This window comes from Lolium perenne, chromosome 6 (genome assembly GCF_019359855.2).
Source record: "Lolium perenne isolate Kyuss_39 chromosome 6, Kyuss_2.0, whole genome shotgun sequence".
Classification (NCBI taxonomy): domain Eukaryota; kingdom Viridiplantae; phylum Streptophyta; class Magnoliopsida; order Poales; family Poaceae; genus Lolium; species Lolium perenne.
In genome coordinates, this window is record NC_067249.2 from 230,523,780 (window position 1) to 230,536,780 (window position 13,001).

General features: G+C 47.4%; 3 protein-coding genes across 3 annotated transcripts; 2 read left to right on the plus strand and 1 right to left on the minus strand.

Annotated features, from left to right (window-relative positions):
- The first annotated feature begins 1,867 nt into the window (after positions 1–1,867).
- Positions 1,868–5,144, plus strand: LOC127305958 (soluble inorganic pyrophosphatase 6, chloroplastic). Its single transcript, XM_051336556.2, has 5 exons — positions 1,868–2,332; positions 3,911–4,011; positions 4,109–4,290; positions 4,692–4,790; positions 4,879–5,144. Exons 1-5 carry the CDS (start codon positions 1,944–1,946, stop codon positions 4,969–4,971), a joined length of 864 nt encoding a protein of 287 aa, XP_051192516.1. The 5' UTR covers positions 1,868–1,943; the 3' UTR covers positions 4,972–5,144.
- An 84-nt stretch (positions 5,145–5,228) lies between these two features.
- On the plus strand, positions 5,229–8,898 carry LOC127305957 (ethylene receptor 4-like). Its single transcript, XM_051336554.1, has 2 exons — positions 5,229–7,375; positions 7,472–8,898. Exons 1-2 carry the CDS (start codon positions 5,588–5,590, stop codon positions 7,955–7,957), a joined length of 2,274 nt encoding a protein of 757 aa, XP_051192514.1. The 5' UTR covers positions 5,229–5,587; the 3' UTR covers positions 7,958–8,898.
- A 693-nt stretch (positions 8,899–9,591) lies between these two features.
- Positions 9,592–12,282, minus strand: LOC127305959 (STOREKEEPER protein). The gene is made up of 2 exons (XM_051336557.1): positions 11,253–12,282; positions 9,592–9,959 (listed from the first exon to the last, which is right to left on the minus strand). Exon 1 carries the CDS (start codon positions 12,173–12,175, stop codon positions 11,258–11,260), a length of 918 nt encoding a protein of 305 aa, XP_051192517.1. The 5' UTR covers positions 12,176–12,282; the 3' UTR covers positions 9,592–9,959; positions 11,253–11,257.
- Positions 12,283–13,001: the final 719 nt, after the last annotated feature.

Here is a 13,001-nt window from a genome sequence, read left to right on the forward strand (position 1 = left end):
CCTGCAAATGGAAACTGAACCTGGCATGCAGATGCAGCCGAGCATACCAGAAGAAGTGCGCGCAGCATCTCTCCTGATTCCTATATACAATTGATGCCTAACTCAACTGAATAATGATCACCGCATATATTAGACTTGTCTACCCATAAACGTCATTTTGCACCCTCTTAGTTCTTCTCTGTTCCCTGGACACGGGACTGTGCTATCTGCTTTCCTTGTTCCTACTTCATGTTGTTGTCGTCTCTTCAGGAATCAGGATCAAGCATATGTGCGCGGAAGTCTCATCACTGTGATTAATTCATTAGGTGTATTTTTTCGATAAAGGGAATATATTAATATTAAGAAGATACCAATTACACCCAGCTTCTGCAACAACGCACCACCCTAATGACACTACGGATGCACACAGCCAAAAACAAGAAAAGAAAACTAAGAAACAAAAGTCCCGCTAAAGTATCTCGGGCCTAACAACGGCAATACATCCACCGCCAAGACAACACCTGAACTCTCAAAACAAATGCCTCCACCAAGGACATTGCCAGACACAACCAATTAAGGTCAGACCTTGGGTTTTCACCCTGAAAGGTAGGACTCTGCACTTCACCTGTGTTGTCGCCCCCACTTTCATACCGCTGCTGTGAAGCCCGGAACACCAAGCAAGTCCCACAACATCGCAAAGACTTGAACCTTCCTTAGCTAGTCCTCCCCTCCGGCCTTCATGAAATTCTCTTCTTCCGACTTTCATCATGGATCCATAGTCACTTGATGTCAATCAAAGAAAACGAATGATGAATAGATCCATAGTGTGAGTGTCAGTTTGGCTGCCATACATTGAAAACTCAAGATTTCCCCCCTTTTTCCTCCAAATGAAGACATAGCTCCGGTCTATGCATCGATTGATGCATGCAACCTTTAATAGTTTTATTACCTTATTAAAGTTTGCTCTTACAAGATATTACATCATGGCACACATGGTCATACATGTATCATCAACTATATAAAAACAAAAGAGAATATGACTCTACATAAACATGCTATCCTATGATCAAAACATTGTAATCCCGAATTGTATACGCAAAGAGATGAAAACATGAGGTCAGAGCTCATGTTTGTTGTCCTTCAAAATTGCAAAGGATTCTAGGATTCCTATTCTTTTGTCCTCGACGTACCATATGAATTTTTCTAATATGACATATTCTCAAAATTTACCTTATTTTCTTTTTTCCAAATGGGATATTTACCTTTCCTTTGATAAGTCCAATGCATTTTCCATCTACATCTGTACCCACTCCCTTCAATTCTTTGAAATTCATCTATCTTTTTTCCTATGCACAAGAAGACACCTCTTATTCATCCGAAGTTTCTTGTTTATTAGTAACATGTGCATGTTACTACTCTATGCTACTCTCAACTATAATTAGTGGTTAATAACATCATAGATGGATTCATTATTTAGCTTGTAGACTCATTGTATCTTGGGAAATGTGATGTTACAATAACTAGCTATGTTGCTCTATTCTTCTCTCTCCTCATTAATTCACTGCCACACAAAAAAAATTAATGACTTGGACGCTAAGTTACTCATGAAATTACTTGCACTATGAGTAGTCTTAGAAAGATGACAATATGAGTTACCTTTTATTAGTAGTATCTTTTTTCTTTGAGAAAATTGATTTCCTACAGAAGCATGCATTGGACAGGCAGCCCAACTTCTCAGCCCAACACATCCAAATGGGCCTAGGCCTTCCCTACGAATAAGCCCAGCACGTGGCCCATGCAAACATTCTCGAGATCTGTCAGAACGAGGGCCCACCTAGCACAGCCAGTAGCCACCACGAAACCCGCAAAAATTCATCGCCTCGTCATCCTAGCTCCACTTTCCAGTCTGCACTGACCGCCGCCGCCGCATCCCTCTCTCCCACCCACCCCCAGCGCCACCGCGAATGGCGACGGCGGTCACAGCGTCCGCGACGGCGGCGACCCGCTTCACGCGCCTGGCGGGCGTCGGCCTCCGGCACAGCAGCTGCCGCCTCCGCACCGCCGTCCGCTTCCAGCGCCCGGGCCTCACCACCACCGCGCTCCTCCGGCCCACCGAGCTCAAGCCCAAGGACCTGGGCCAGCCCGAGACGCTCGACTACCGCGTCTTCCTCGTCGACGGCGCCGGCCGCAAGTTCTCCCCCTGGCACGACGTGCCCCTGCGCGCCGGGGACGGGGTCTTCCACTTCATCGTGGAGATCCCCAAGGAGAGCAGCGCCAAGATGGAGGTCGCAACCGACGAGGCCTTCACGCCCATCAAGCAGGACACCAAGAAGGGCAACCTCCGTTACTACCCGTAAGGACTCCCAACCGGAGGAAATTCGTCCCCAAATCATCCTCAAAATATTGTGTTTTTCGTGTTAAAATTGGAAGCATGTATATATTTAAGTTGATGGTGTAATAGTGAACCAATTGACTGTGATTAATTAGTAGTACAGGCCAGGTGGTCGTTCTGAACTCCAATTTCAATTTCATGATGGAATTTAGATGGTTGTTCTGAACTTCAATTTCATGATGAAGTTTAGATGGTTGTTCTGAACTTCCATTTCATCATGATGAAATTGGGGGCCTTGAGGTCCTTTTCAACAACAAAGCATTTTGTCCCAAGCAAGTTGGGATAGACTAGACATGAAACCCAACAGAAACATATGGAAACCAAAAACTGAAAGAGAGAAATATGTACAAGAATTAAGATTCCGGTATAGGGATTGCTCGTTTCCATGCAGTTCTACCAAGAGCCAAATCTTTAGGTACATTCCAATCCCTCCGACTCCCTGTGTACCGCTTAATCGAGAAAAATAGTAGAGGGCTACAGGCTTGTCAGTGAGAAGAGAGTGGCATTAATTTACTCCCTCTGATCCATGATAAGCGTCAGGGGCTAGGGGCTTAAGTTCAAATTTGATCAAATTTGAACTAATGCTCCAACACTTTTTATAGATCAGAGGGAGTGCCACTTTCAAGCTTTTCACTCGCATCTTAAGAACAAAGAAAAAAGTGGATTATATTTTTCAGTAACAATTCTTTCTTCCTGCTGTGCCACCAGATTTTATTTTTTTTGGTTCTAGACCCTTAAGTTAACATAATTACCGAGTGCCTTACACAGAGAGGTCAGATGCCATCCTCATAATTTGCATTTGGTAAATAAAAAATATTGGCACCTTTATGGTTTTTGTAGGAAACTTTAGTTTGTGGTTTTATAAAAAATGTAACTTTGGAAGAAAAACTGGGAGAATGGTAGTTCCTTTAATGCTTTTCCGTTGTGCTATAGTGGGGAAATGATAGGGCACGGTATTCTTACATTAGTCGCATTTGGAGAGCTTTACTTCAATGCAGAAAGGTTGTAGTGGCTGTCATATGCTTTATTTTAGGGATTTCTTCAAGGTTTTATATTCTCCCATGTTTGGCAGTGGGATCACTTTTAAGTCTACTTTGGTTCCCTGTCCTCGTATGGAAATCTCAGAATAGCAGATTTCGTGCGGACATACTTTTTAGGTTTATATGAAATTGAATTAGGCTGCTCTTGAAAAATCTCTTACATTTAGATGGTGTGTTAGCTGCATAGCTATGTTTGTTTTGCCACCAAAACCAACTGACAATAGCTAGGTTGAACTGATTCAAGAGTTAAAGTGTCTTCTTGTTGAATATTTACCACGCTTGATCATTTTTCTTGACAAAGGAGATCTTAAGCTGCTATGTTATGCCTTGTTTGAGTCTTTTTGAAGTGATTTTTGTTCTTATCGATCTTTCAACTTGGATAAGCTTCAAATATGAAACTTGCGTTCTTGGCGAGGCAATTGAGACATTGAGATTATGCTGCTAGTACCCCTATTATAGACTTGTGCATGGAAATTCCTGATATTATCGCTTACATCAGGTACAACATCAACTGGAACTATGGGTTACTTCCCCAAACATGGGAGGACCCAACTGCTGCGAATGCTGATGTTGAAGGAGCACTTGGAGACAATGATCCTGGTAGTTAATTTTTTCTGTTCACCATAATTGATAAGCATGATTTTATGTTAGTTCTAGCCTCTCTAATAAACCTTTCTCTTTACTTTTTTTTTCTCAGTTGATGTTGTTGAGATTGGTGAAAGACGAGCTAACATCGGGGATGTTCTTAGGGTGAAACCATTGGCAGCTTTGGCAATGATTGACGAGGGAGAGCTTGACTGGAAAATTGTGGCCATTTCTTTGGATGATCCCAAAGCAGCTCTTGTGAATGATGTGGATGATGTTGAGCAGCATTTTCCGGTATGACTGATATCCTTGTCCTTGTTATCCTTTGGTATCTGCTGCCTATTTCTCCTTGATGGAAAGTAGGATATCACATGAGCACCGTTTTCTGTTTCTAGTTTTGATCTTGGCTAAGTAGCTTGTAAGCAAATCAAAATTTAGTTTTGCATTCATAGTCTTGAAAAAAAGAACAGAATGGTACTCCTGGTATAATTAATCAACCCTAGTCATCTCCCGCATGTTTTTCTATAGCAATCACTAGTGGAATTCTATGAAGCCTTTTCCTATCTGTGGTTGTTAGGTTTGCAAGTTTAGAGTTGCGACCACTTCCACAGTTAGCATTAAAAACAAATTTCAGTCAGTTTTACAGCCTCACAATACTATTTTACATTTGTTTTGACTTGCACTTTTCTATTCAGGGAACATTGACTGCTATCAGAGACTGGTTCAGAGACTACAAGATACCAGATGGTAAGCCTGCCAACAGATTTGGCCTCGGCAACAAGCCCACAAGCAAGGTAAGTTTGATCTTAGCTTGTTCATTTATATCCTGAAACGCAGCAGATATTTTTGCATTCTGATGGTATCCTTCTTTGCCACGACTAGGCATATGCACTCAAGGTCATTGAAGAAACCAATGAATCATGGGAGAAATTGGTGAAGAGGAAGATTCCTGCTGGAGAGCTCTCACTAGCCTAAGGCCTAGGTCCATGAGCAGCCAACATATCCATTCTTTCAGCATGCTGTTTTATGTGATATATGCATTGCTTCTTTCATCTGGGAAAACTCTTTGCAAACCTGCTGCTTGTAACAGGAATAATCTGATTGAGTGAATAAGGAATTTCCGAGAAGTTTTTCAGAAGGGAACCAAACCGAATGTTCTTTGTCGGGATGAATTCGTTGCCTGGGAAGTTGGAAAATTGGGCTGGCAAAAGTGCAAAACGTAGTTTAGCCTCACTCCTCCTCTTTTTCAGAAGTTTGTGCGTTCCATGCCATGGCCATACCTCTCGGGTCTGGGCACTATTTTTATTGTTTGGAAGCCAAACCTATGTGAATGACTGGGCTGGGCTGAGCCGGGCTTGGGCTGTTTAGGTAGTCAGGGCTGAGGCGTAGTAGGGTAGCATGGCCGGCGGCTGCATGGGCATAGCAGCGTTCGGTAACCGGTACACACGTGTCCTGCTCCGGGCTGTCCACGGCACCGGAATCCTTCACCTATCTCTTTCTCTCCGCCCTTTTGGGATCCTCCGACCGAATCATTGCGCGCATGCACACTGCCTTCGGTTGATAGCTCAGCTCGGCACAAGAGAGTGAAACAATGACACGACACTTCTCGGCGGCGGCGGCGGGGGTGGTGCAGCGGTACTACTGCGGCGGCGCGTGCGACGGCCGGGAGGACGGTGCGGTGCAGGCGATGCTGCAGTGCCAGCGGGTGAGCGACTTCCTCATCGCCGCCGCCTACCTCTCCATCCCGCTCGAGCTCCTCTACTTCGCCTCCTGCGCCGACATCGCCCCGCTCAAGTGGCTCCTGCTGCAGCTCGCCTCCTTCGCCGTGCTCGGCGGCACGACCCACCTGCTCGCCGTCTTCTCCCACACCCACCCGCACTCATCCGGCCTCCTGCTCGCCTCCACCGCCACCAAGCTCCTCGCGGCCCTCGTCTCCTTCGCCACCGCCGTCTCCCTCGTCATCTTCATTCCCCGCCTCATCCGCGCAAAGCTCCGGGAGGCGCTCCTCCGCTCCAAGGCCCGCCAGCTCGACCGCGACCTCGGCATCGTCCGCCGCCGCGTCGAGGCCACCTCCCGCGTCGTCCGCATGCTCACCCACCACATCCGGAGCTCCCCGCCGCTCGACGCGCACACCATCCTCCACACCACCATGCTCCACCTCGCCGACGCCCTCGCGCTCCACAGCTGCGCCGTCTGGATGCCTGGCCACGACGCCGGCGCCGATCTACACCTGGTGCACCAGCTCAGCCTCAGAGATAAGGGCCCCGTCAGCGTCGTGCTGGGCTCGCAGGCCCCAATCTCCACGGATGACACCGACGTGGCTGACGTAATGGCCAGCGAGGCTGCCAAGGTGCTCAGGCCAGGCTCGGCACTCGCCATGGCAAGCAGCGGTGGCCTCCAACCGCGGGGAGCCGTGGCTGCCATACGGATCCCCATGCTCAAGGTCTCCAATTTCGACGGAAGAAAGGCACCAGTGGCGAGCTCATATGCCATCTTGGTGTTGGTTCTTCGCAACAAGCAGGATGGCGACAGCAGTAGCAGAGAATGGGGCAGCCAAGACCTGGAGGTTATGCAGGTGATCGCAGATCAGGTCGCCGTGGCGCTCTCCCACGCGGCCGTCCTGGAGGAGTGGCAGGCCATGCGCGAAAAGCTCGCCGAGCAGCACAGGGCCCTGCTGCACGCCAAGCACGAAGCCATGATGGCGACCAATGGTATCAACAATATCCAGAGCGCCATGTGCCACGGCATGCGAAAGCCGATGTACTCGATCATCGGGCTGCTCTCCATTGTGTCTCAGGTGGAGAACATGCGCCCCGAGCAGAGGCTCGTGGCCGACGCCATTGCCAGGACAAGCACCCTCTCCTTGGCACTGATGAACGATGTCGCCACGGAGACGTTGACGGTGGATCGCAGGCCATTCGGCCTCCACTCCCTGATCAGAGAGACGATGAGCGTAACGGGATGCCTGGCCGGCTGCGAAGGAGTTGGTTTCTCCTACCAGCTGGAGAATTCCTTGCCGGCGTGGGTCGTCGGCGATGAGACACGAGTCTTCCATCTCCTACTGCAAATGGTAGGTGGTCTGCTTAGCCAGCAGCGCAGCGACGCAGGGCGTCTCTTGTTCTCCGTCAGTACCTGCACAGCGGGCCAAGAGGATTGCATCCCGGCGCAGCCAAATCTATCTCCAGGTTGCAGCATATGTGTCAAGTTTCAGGTTGCGATGGAAAGATCAACTGGATGCAGCCAATCTCCTGGTAGACCGGTCGGCTCTCAGACCAGCCTGTGCAAGTTTCAGTCTGTGACTGAAAGATCAGTTGGGTGCAGCCGATCTCCTGGTAAACCAATCAGCTCTGAGATCAGCATGTGCAAAAAGATTGTGCAGGTTGGTAACTTGGTATACCAAAAGAAATTTTTGTAGCTAACCGTTGTTAATTTGCTCAGCTAGCTAACACATGACCTGAATGTTTCATTTCTTCAGATGATGAAAGGTAGCATGCGGTCGGCATTGGATGGAGAAACCATCACGCTCTTCCTGCAGTTCCAGCTGCAACAATCAGGCGTGTGCCGAAGAACCCCATTGTCCGTTCCTCGCTTCGATGGCCTGAGGATCCTGCTCGCTGATGGCGACTGCATGAGCCAGGCGGTGACGCAGAAGCTCCTCGAGAAGCTCGGCTGCCAGGTCACATCAGTGTCGTCAGGACTCCATTGCCTGGCCTTACTGGGGAGCGCCGACTCTTCTTTCCAGCTCCTCTTTCTTGACCTCGACATGGATGCGTTTGAGGTGGCACTCCGGATCAGGGAGCTCAGGAACAGGTGCTGGCTCCTCATAGTCGCAGCTGTCGCCGTGAGCATCGACGACAGCGTCCGTGAGATGTGCCGACGGTCGGGGATAAACGGTCTGATCCAGAAACCTATCACGCTGGCGGCACTAGGAGCTCAGCTCTACAGAGTCGTTCGGAACTGATGATGGAAATCACGTCATTGATCAAATGCATGGTGCCTCTTCTATTTCCATCACAAGACAAGGAGCTGGGAGCTGACCCACAAGCCTCTTAGATAAAGCATGGGATACTTTGGTGAAAACTTAGTAATCCTTTGCACATCTAGTTTCATATTGATCCTGGGAGTCGTTTGCGAGAATGCATTTCGGAGGAAGAAACATGTAATGCGCGAGATAATAAAGGGGCGTGATAAAACAGCAAGTAGAGAAGGGGCAACATACACTCACCAGCCACCAGGAATCCAGGATAGCAGCAAGATCTTACAGAGGAACATGAGAATCTCCAACTGAGAATGTATGTTTTACTGAAGCACGTAATATCCCTTGTTATGCACTGTACTGTTGTATTGCTGCTGCACTGTACTGGTGGGAGCAGAAAGGAGACCAATGATGGAATAATTTCAGGTAGAAATTAACACACGGGGATGCAATATTTCTACAACAAGAGGTTGCAATCTGCACTGTATGTTGTCTGGTTCTTGCTGGTCAGCAACGAAATAAATAGATGAAATTGACGGCACTAGGGGCTCAGCTCTACAGAGTCATTAGGAACTGATGATGGTGTTGATCTCAAGTATGGTGCCTGCTCTGTATCCGCCACAAGACAAGGAGCTGATCTACAAGAATCTTTAAGAGAAACATGAGGAAAGATTGACAAGAAATATTTGTAGTTTCCAATAGTTTGCACATATAGTTCATATTGATTCGGAGTGTAGTTTGCGAGAATGCATTTCGGAGGAAGAAAACATGTATGTGCGAGAAAACAAAGGGGCGTGAACTAAAATCGAAAGTAGAGAAGGGGCAGCATAGACTCACCAGCCACCAGGATAGCAGCAAGATCTTACAGAGTAACATGAGAATCTCCAACTGAGAATATGTATGTTTTACTGAAGCACGTAATGTAATGAGTGGATTTTTGTAGCTCGAGCTACACATAGCTCTTTCTTTTTTTTTTAAAGGCATTTTAAGGTTTCTAAAAAAATCTTGATGTACACAATGTTGTGATCTATGTACGTGCAAAATTTCAATCGAAATACCTAATATTCAGGACTACACAAAATGACAAGATCTGACAGATCTTGATATTTTGAAATCTGGCACTGTTCATTATTATAGATGTCAGATTTTGTCATTTTTGCACAGCCCCGAATATAGGGTATTCCAAGTTGAAATTTTACACGGTGTAGAACACAACATTGTAAGCATCTAGATTTATTTTCAGATTTTTTTGCAACTTTGAACTGCTGATTTTGAAATTTTCAAAAGCCTAGCTCGGTCTACAAATGGGGGTTTCCGGTAATGTCTTGTATTATGCTCTGTACTGTTGTATTGGTGCTGCTTGTACGATCTTATTATCATCAGGCTACTCACTGAAGAAGCTTATAATCTGCACTAGCAACTCACTGCAATCAGTGCCGTCCTTGCACCAGTAGCTCACACAAAACATAGCTTGGAGCAGAGAGAAAAGTAAGGATGGAATAATTTCGGGGTAGAAAATAACAAGACATGGATCCAAAACTACTACAGCACCAAGTTACAATCTGCAATGTATGTTCCCTGGTTCTTTGCTGGTCAGCAACGCATTAAAAAGATGAAGATGCATGAATCAAATCATCTTTACCACACCATCAAGCAAACAATATTAAATCTACTGGATTCTTACAGTTGAAAAATGCAGAGCTAACATCACTGATACAGAAGTTGTCAAACAATTTACAAATCGGTTGAGCATCTGAATCATTTCCATGATCTTCTAAATCTAAAGAAAGAACAAAAGTAGCACCTATGAATCTAAAGTAAGTGATAGAGTCACTAGACGCAACAGACAGTCATGCACATTGTACTCTGCTACAGCATATCGACGCTGATCATTACTTGATAGGGCATTGCCAGTCAGCAACATACAGATCTACTAGATCAGCCGGCAGCGCACCTAGCTGCTTCGGCACACCTCATCAGCTTCTACCTGCAGGAGTGTTGGGACAACATGAGTGGATGCAAACAAGGGAAGAAGATATCTCACAGACTCACACAAAGTTTGCTCAGATTTTTTCTAAGAGTTGTGTGGCAAGCATGGACAACCTAAACCAGCAACCGGAATTGAACTGATGAACTTGACAATACAGTAAGCTCTGATAAGTAGATGTAATATCTTCCGCAATGTCAACGAAAGCTGATGAAATCTTTAGTAAACAAAGAGGGTAACAAAAATTAAGGATCATTGTCTTATGAAAGATGGAAATACAGCTCTAAATGGAGTTGAAGCAAGGACCTACATATCCCAAGTAGATACAAGACGAGAGTTCCACTGCGCTCGGATCACCGACCAAAGACTACGATGAGATGGTAAATTCAGATAATGCAAGAAAGCTTACTATGAAGTTATGAACAACTTCATTATAAACCTGCAGTCGGTCACAATAGAGATGGAAGTCCTATAATTATTGAATCAGCACTGTAGATATTCAGGAGATATTTCAATTGGGGGTTTTAAGATAACTCGGGTGCTCTCAGGAGTATGAAACCAATATTACCAATGTATAGATAGATTATCCTTCTACGATTTTGCATGGACCAAGAGTTCCAGACAGGACCACACAGATTTTAACACATCATTGCGAACATAATGTGTTTCTGCGTTGGTTGTACCTTAATATTAGGTAATGTCAGTATACATAAATAAGCTGGCAGGCTCTTATACCCAAGCAGGACGCATTGTATTTGAATCAGAGATTGAGCTATGGAATGCTCTAGACTTGGGCAAGCAAACAAACCGAAACCTTTTTTTTTAACGTGGCAAAAGGTTTGCCGTTTCATTGATTAAGATAGAAAAAGAAACATAGTTCAGTACAAGGCCGAGGCCAAAAGCTAAAACTCCAACAAACCAAACTATTTTAGCTCCCTCGCAGTATTTTTGAGAAGATGTTACTTTCTTGCATTGAAAGGGAGCATAATGCATAATTTTACAATATATTCACGCGTTGGGAAGGGACAGTTAATGTGCTAATTTTGTGAAAATAAGTTATACCACACACAATAGTGTGTTATCATTTTTGACAAAATATTCCTGTAACCAGCATGAAAACTTAATATCCAATCAAATTTACTGTAATGGACCCTAGCAGACACTAAACAACAGAATGTGCCGCAACTGTAATAAACTAATTAACCAGCAAGAAGTTAAACTAACAAACAGCATAGCTTCCCTGCAGGCTGCAGATCAGATGCAACATGAGTACATGCCGGTTGACAGCCATACCGGAGCTAGGGGCCGAGGCCCTTAATGGCGTCGAGGAGCAAGCCATAGACGTCCTTGGCCAGATCGTGCCGCCTCATCTGCGAGCGCACTTCTGCATCAAGCTGCTGCCTCCACCTGGTTTCGATCGACCTCGCGTCTTCTGTTGCTAGCAGCGACAGCCCCTTCTCCAGGGACACGCCGGACAGCGCCAGACCATTGGTCTTCCAGTACGCGTCGAGCACCTCGGTCGCCACCGGGAGCATGGCTGCCGCGTCCGGGACAGCCCGGCGCTCCCTGTCCCTGGCCTGTTCTTCCTCCGGCGGCGAGTCGTCCTCGTCGGACAGGCCGACGCGGGCGCCCCAGACCTTGCCGCAGAGGTCGCGGACGCGGAGCTCGTGCTTGCCCGCGGCCGCGGACGGCGCCGCGTGCTCGTACTTGCTCTTGAGCCGCTTCAGCTTGTAGTACACCTTGTCCTGGTCGATGTGCGGGGAGAGGGAGCCCCTGAGGTAGCCGAAGAGCGCGGCCATGTCCGGGAGCCGCGGGACGTGCCCGTTGCGCGCGCGGAAGGCGGCGGCGCCGGTCAGGAGCGCCACCTCGTCCGCGTCGCTCCAGAGCCGCTGCACCGCGCCGTAAGATCTGGAGCCCGGGGCCGCGCGGGGCGCGCCCGCGGCCAGCACCGCCAGCGCCGCCGCCTCCTGGAACGCGCGGGGCCTGCGCGCGGCCGCGGCGGAGGGCGACGCCGAGTCCTGGAGCGCGCGCGGCCGGCGCGCGGTCACCGCGGCGGATTCGGGGCCCGCGCGGCGCCTGCGCTTGCGCTCGCTCTTGCGGGGGCTCGGGCTGGGCTCCGGGCGGCGGTCGTCCAGGAGGAACCTGGGACGGGAGGAGCGCATCGTCGAGCCGGGATGGGAGGGGGAGGAGGAGGCGCTCCGGCCGTCGGCTTCCATGGTGCTTGGATGGCAACGGCGCGGGCGTGGCGTGGTTGTGGGCTTCGGCGTGCGCGTCGTGGCCTAGTGGGTTGTCGAGTGCTCGGGTTGGCCAGACCAGAGGCAGACCAGAGCGATTGTACCGTTCGTCTCGGCTTTGTTTTGGAGAGAAAATCTACTCCTTTTTTTTTTCTTGTGAAGGATCTTCTCGTTAGGTTTAGGTGAGATCAAAAGAATCGGGTAAAATTGTGCAACATACTTATGGACTGTATCTACAACTCAAAAAATAGCTCAAAACTCAATCGACATTTAGAGAAATAAAAAAGATAAACTCTAGTGTGAATAGTGTCAGTTTTTGGTGAATATTATTTTACACTATTCATTCCAAATTTATCATTGTTGGCTCTCTAAATGTAGGTAGAATTTTAAGCAGCAGTTTTTTTTGGTGTTGCAAATATAACACAGATGTGTGTTGTAAAAAAGGATTTTTAAACATAATTTTTGTCTTTAAAAAAATCTATCATATCAAAAACAAGATCTACCTAAGTTGTCCACATGTTCATACTCGTCGCCACCATTGTGAAACCATAAACGTGAATTGGTCTGCCACAATTGTCAAAAGGTTTGTAATAGCATTTCTAGCCGGAGTAATGCTACACCTACAGATGGTTTCTTTGAGTATCTTCATTCAGCCTATACGGCGTCTGACAAAAGAGTTTTACCGATCGGATGGAAGGGAAGTCGGTGAGATTTGGGGGAGGTTCCAGCCGTGGCCCCCAAACGGTCTCCCAAAACGCTCATTCGGCCCACATGTTTAAATAAATATGTTCCCCTCATCGATGGATTC

Excerpts from the sequence above, each read along its gene's own strand:
- LOC127305959 (XM_051336557.1), bottom strand. The coding sequence starts at position 12,175 with ATGGAAGCCGACGGCCGGAGCGCCTCCTCCTCCCCCTCCCATCCCGGC.
- LOC127305958 (XM_051336556.2), top strand. The coding sequence starts at position 1,944 with ATGGCGACGGCGGTCACAGCGTCCGCGACGGCGGCGACCCGCTTCACG. Across the intron at positions 2,333-3,910 it reads GGCAACCTCCGTTACTACCC|GTACAACATCAACTGGAACT; the intron begins GTAAGGACTCCC and ends CGCTTACATCAG. Across the intron at positions 4,291-4,691 it reads ATGTTGAGCAGCATTTTCCG|GGAACATTGACTGCTATCAG; the intron begins GTATGACTGATA and ends TTTTCTATTCAG.
- LOC127305957 (XM_051336554.1), top strand. The coding sequence starts at position 5,588 with ATGACACGACACTTCTCGGCGGCGGCGGCGGGGGTGGTGCAGCGGTAC. Across the intron at positions 7,376-7,471 it reads TGTGCAAAAAGATTGTGCAG|ATGATGAAAGGTAGCATGCG; the intron begins GTTGGTAACTTG and ends TCATTTCTTCAG.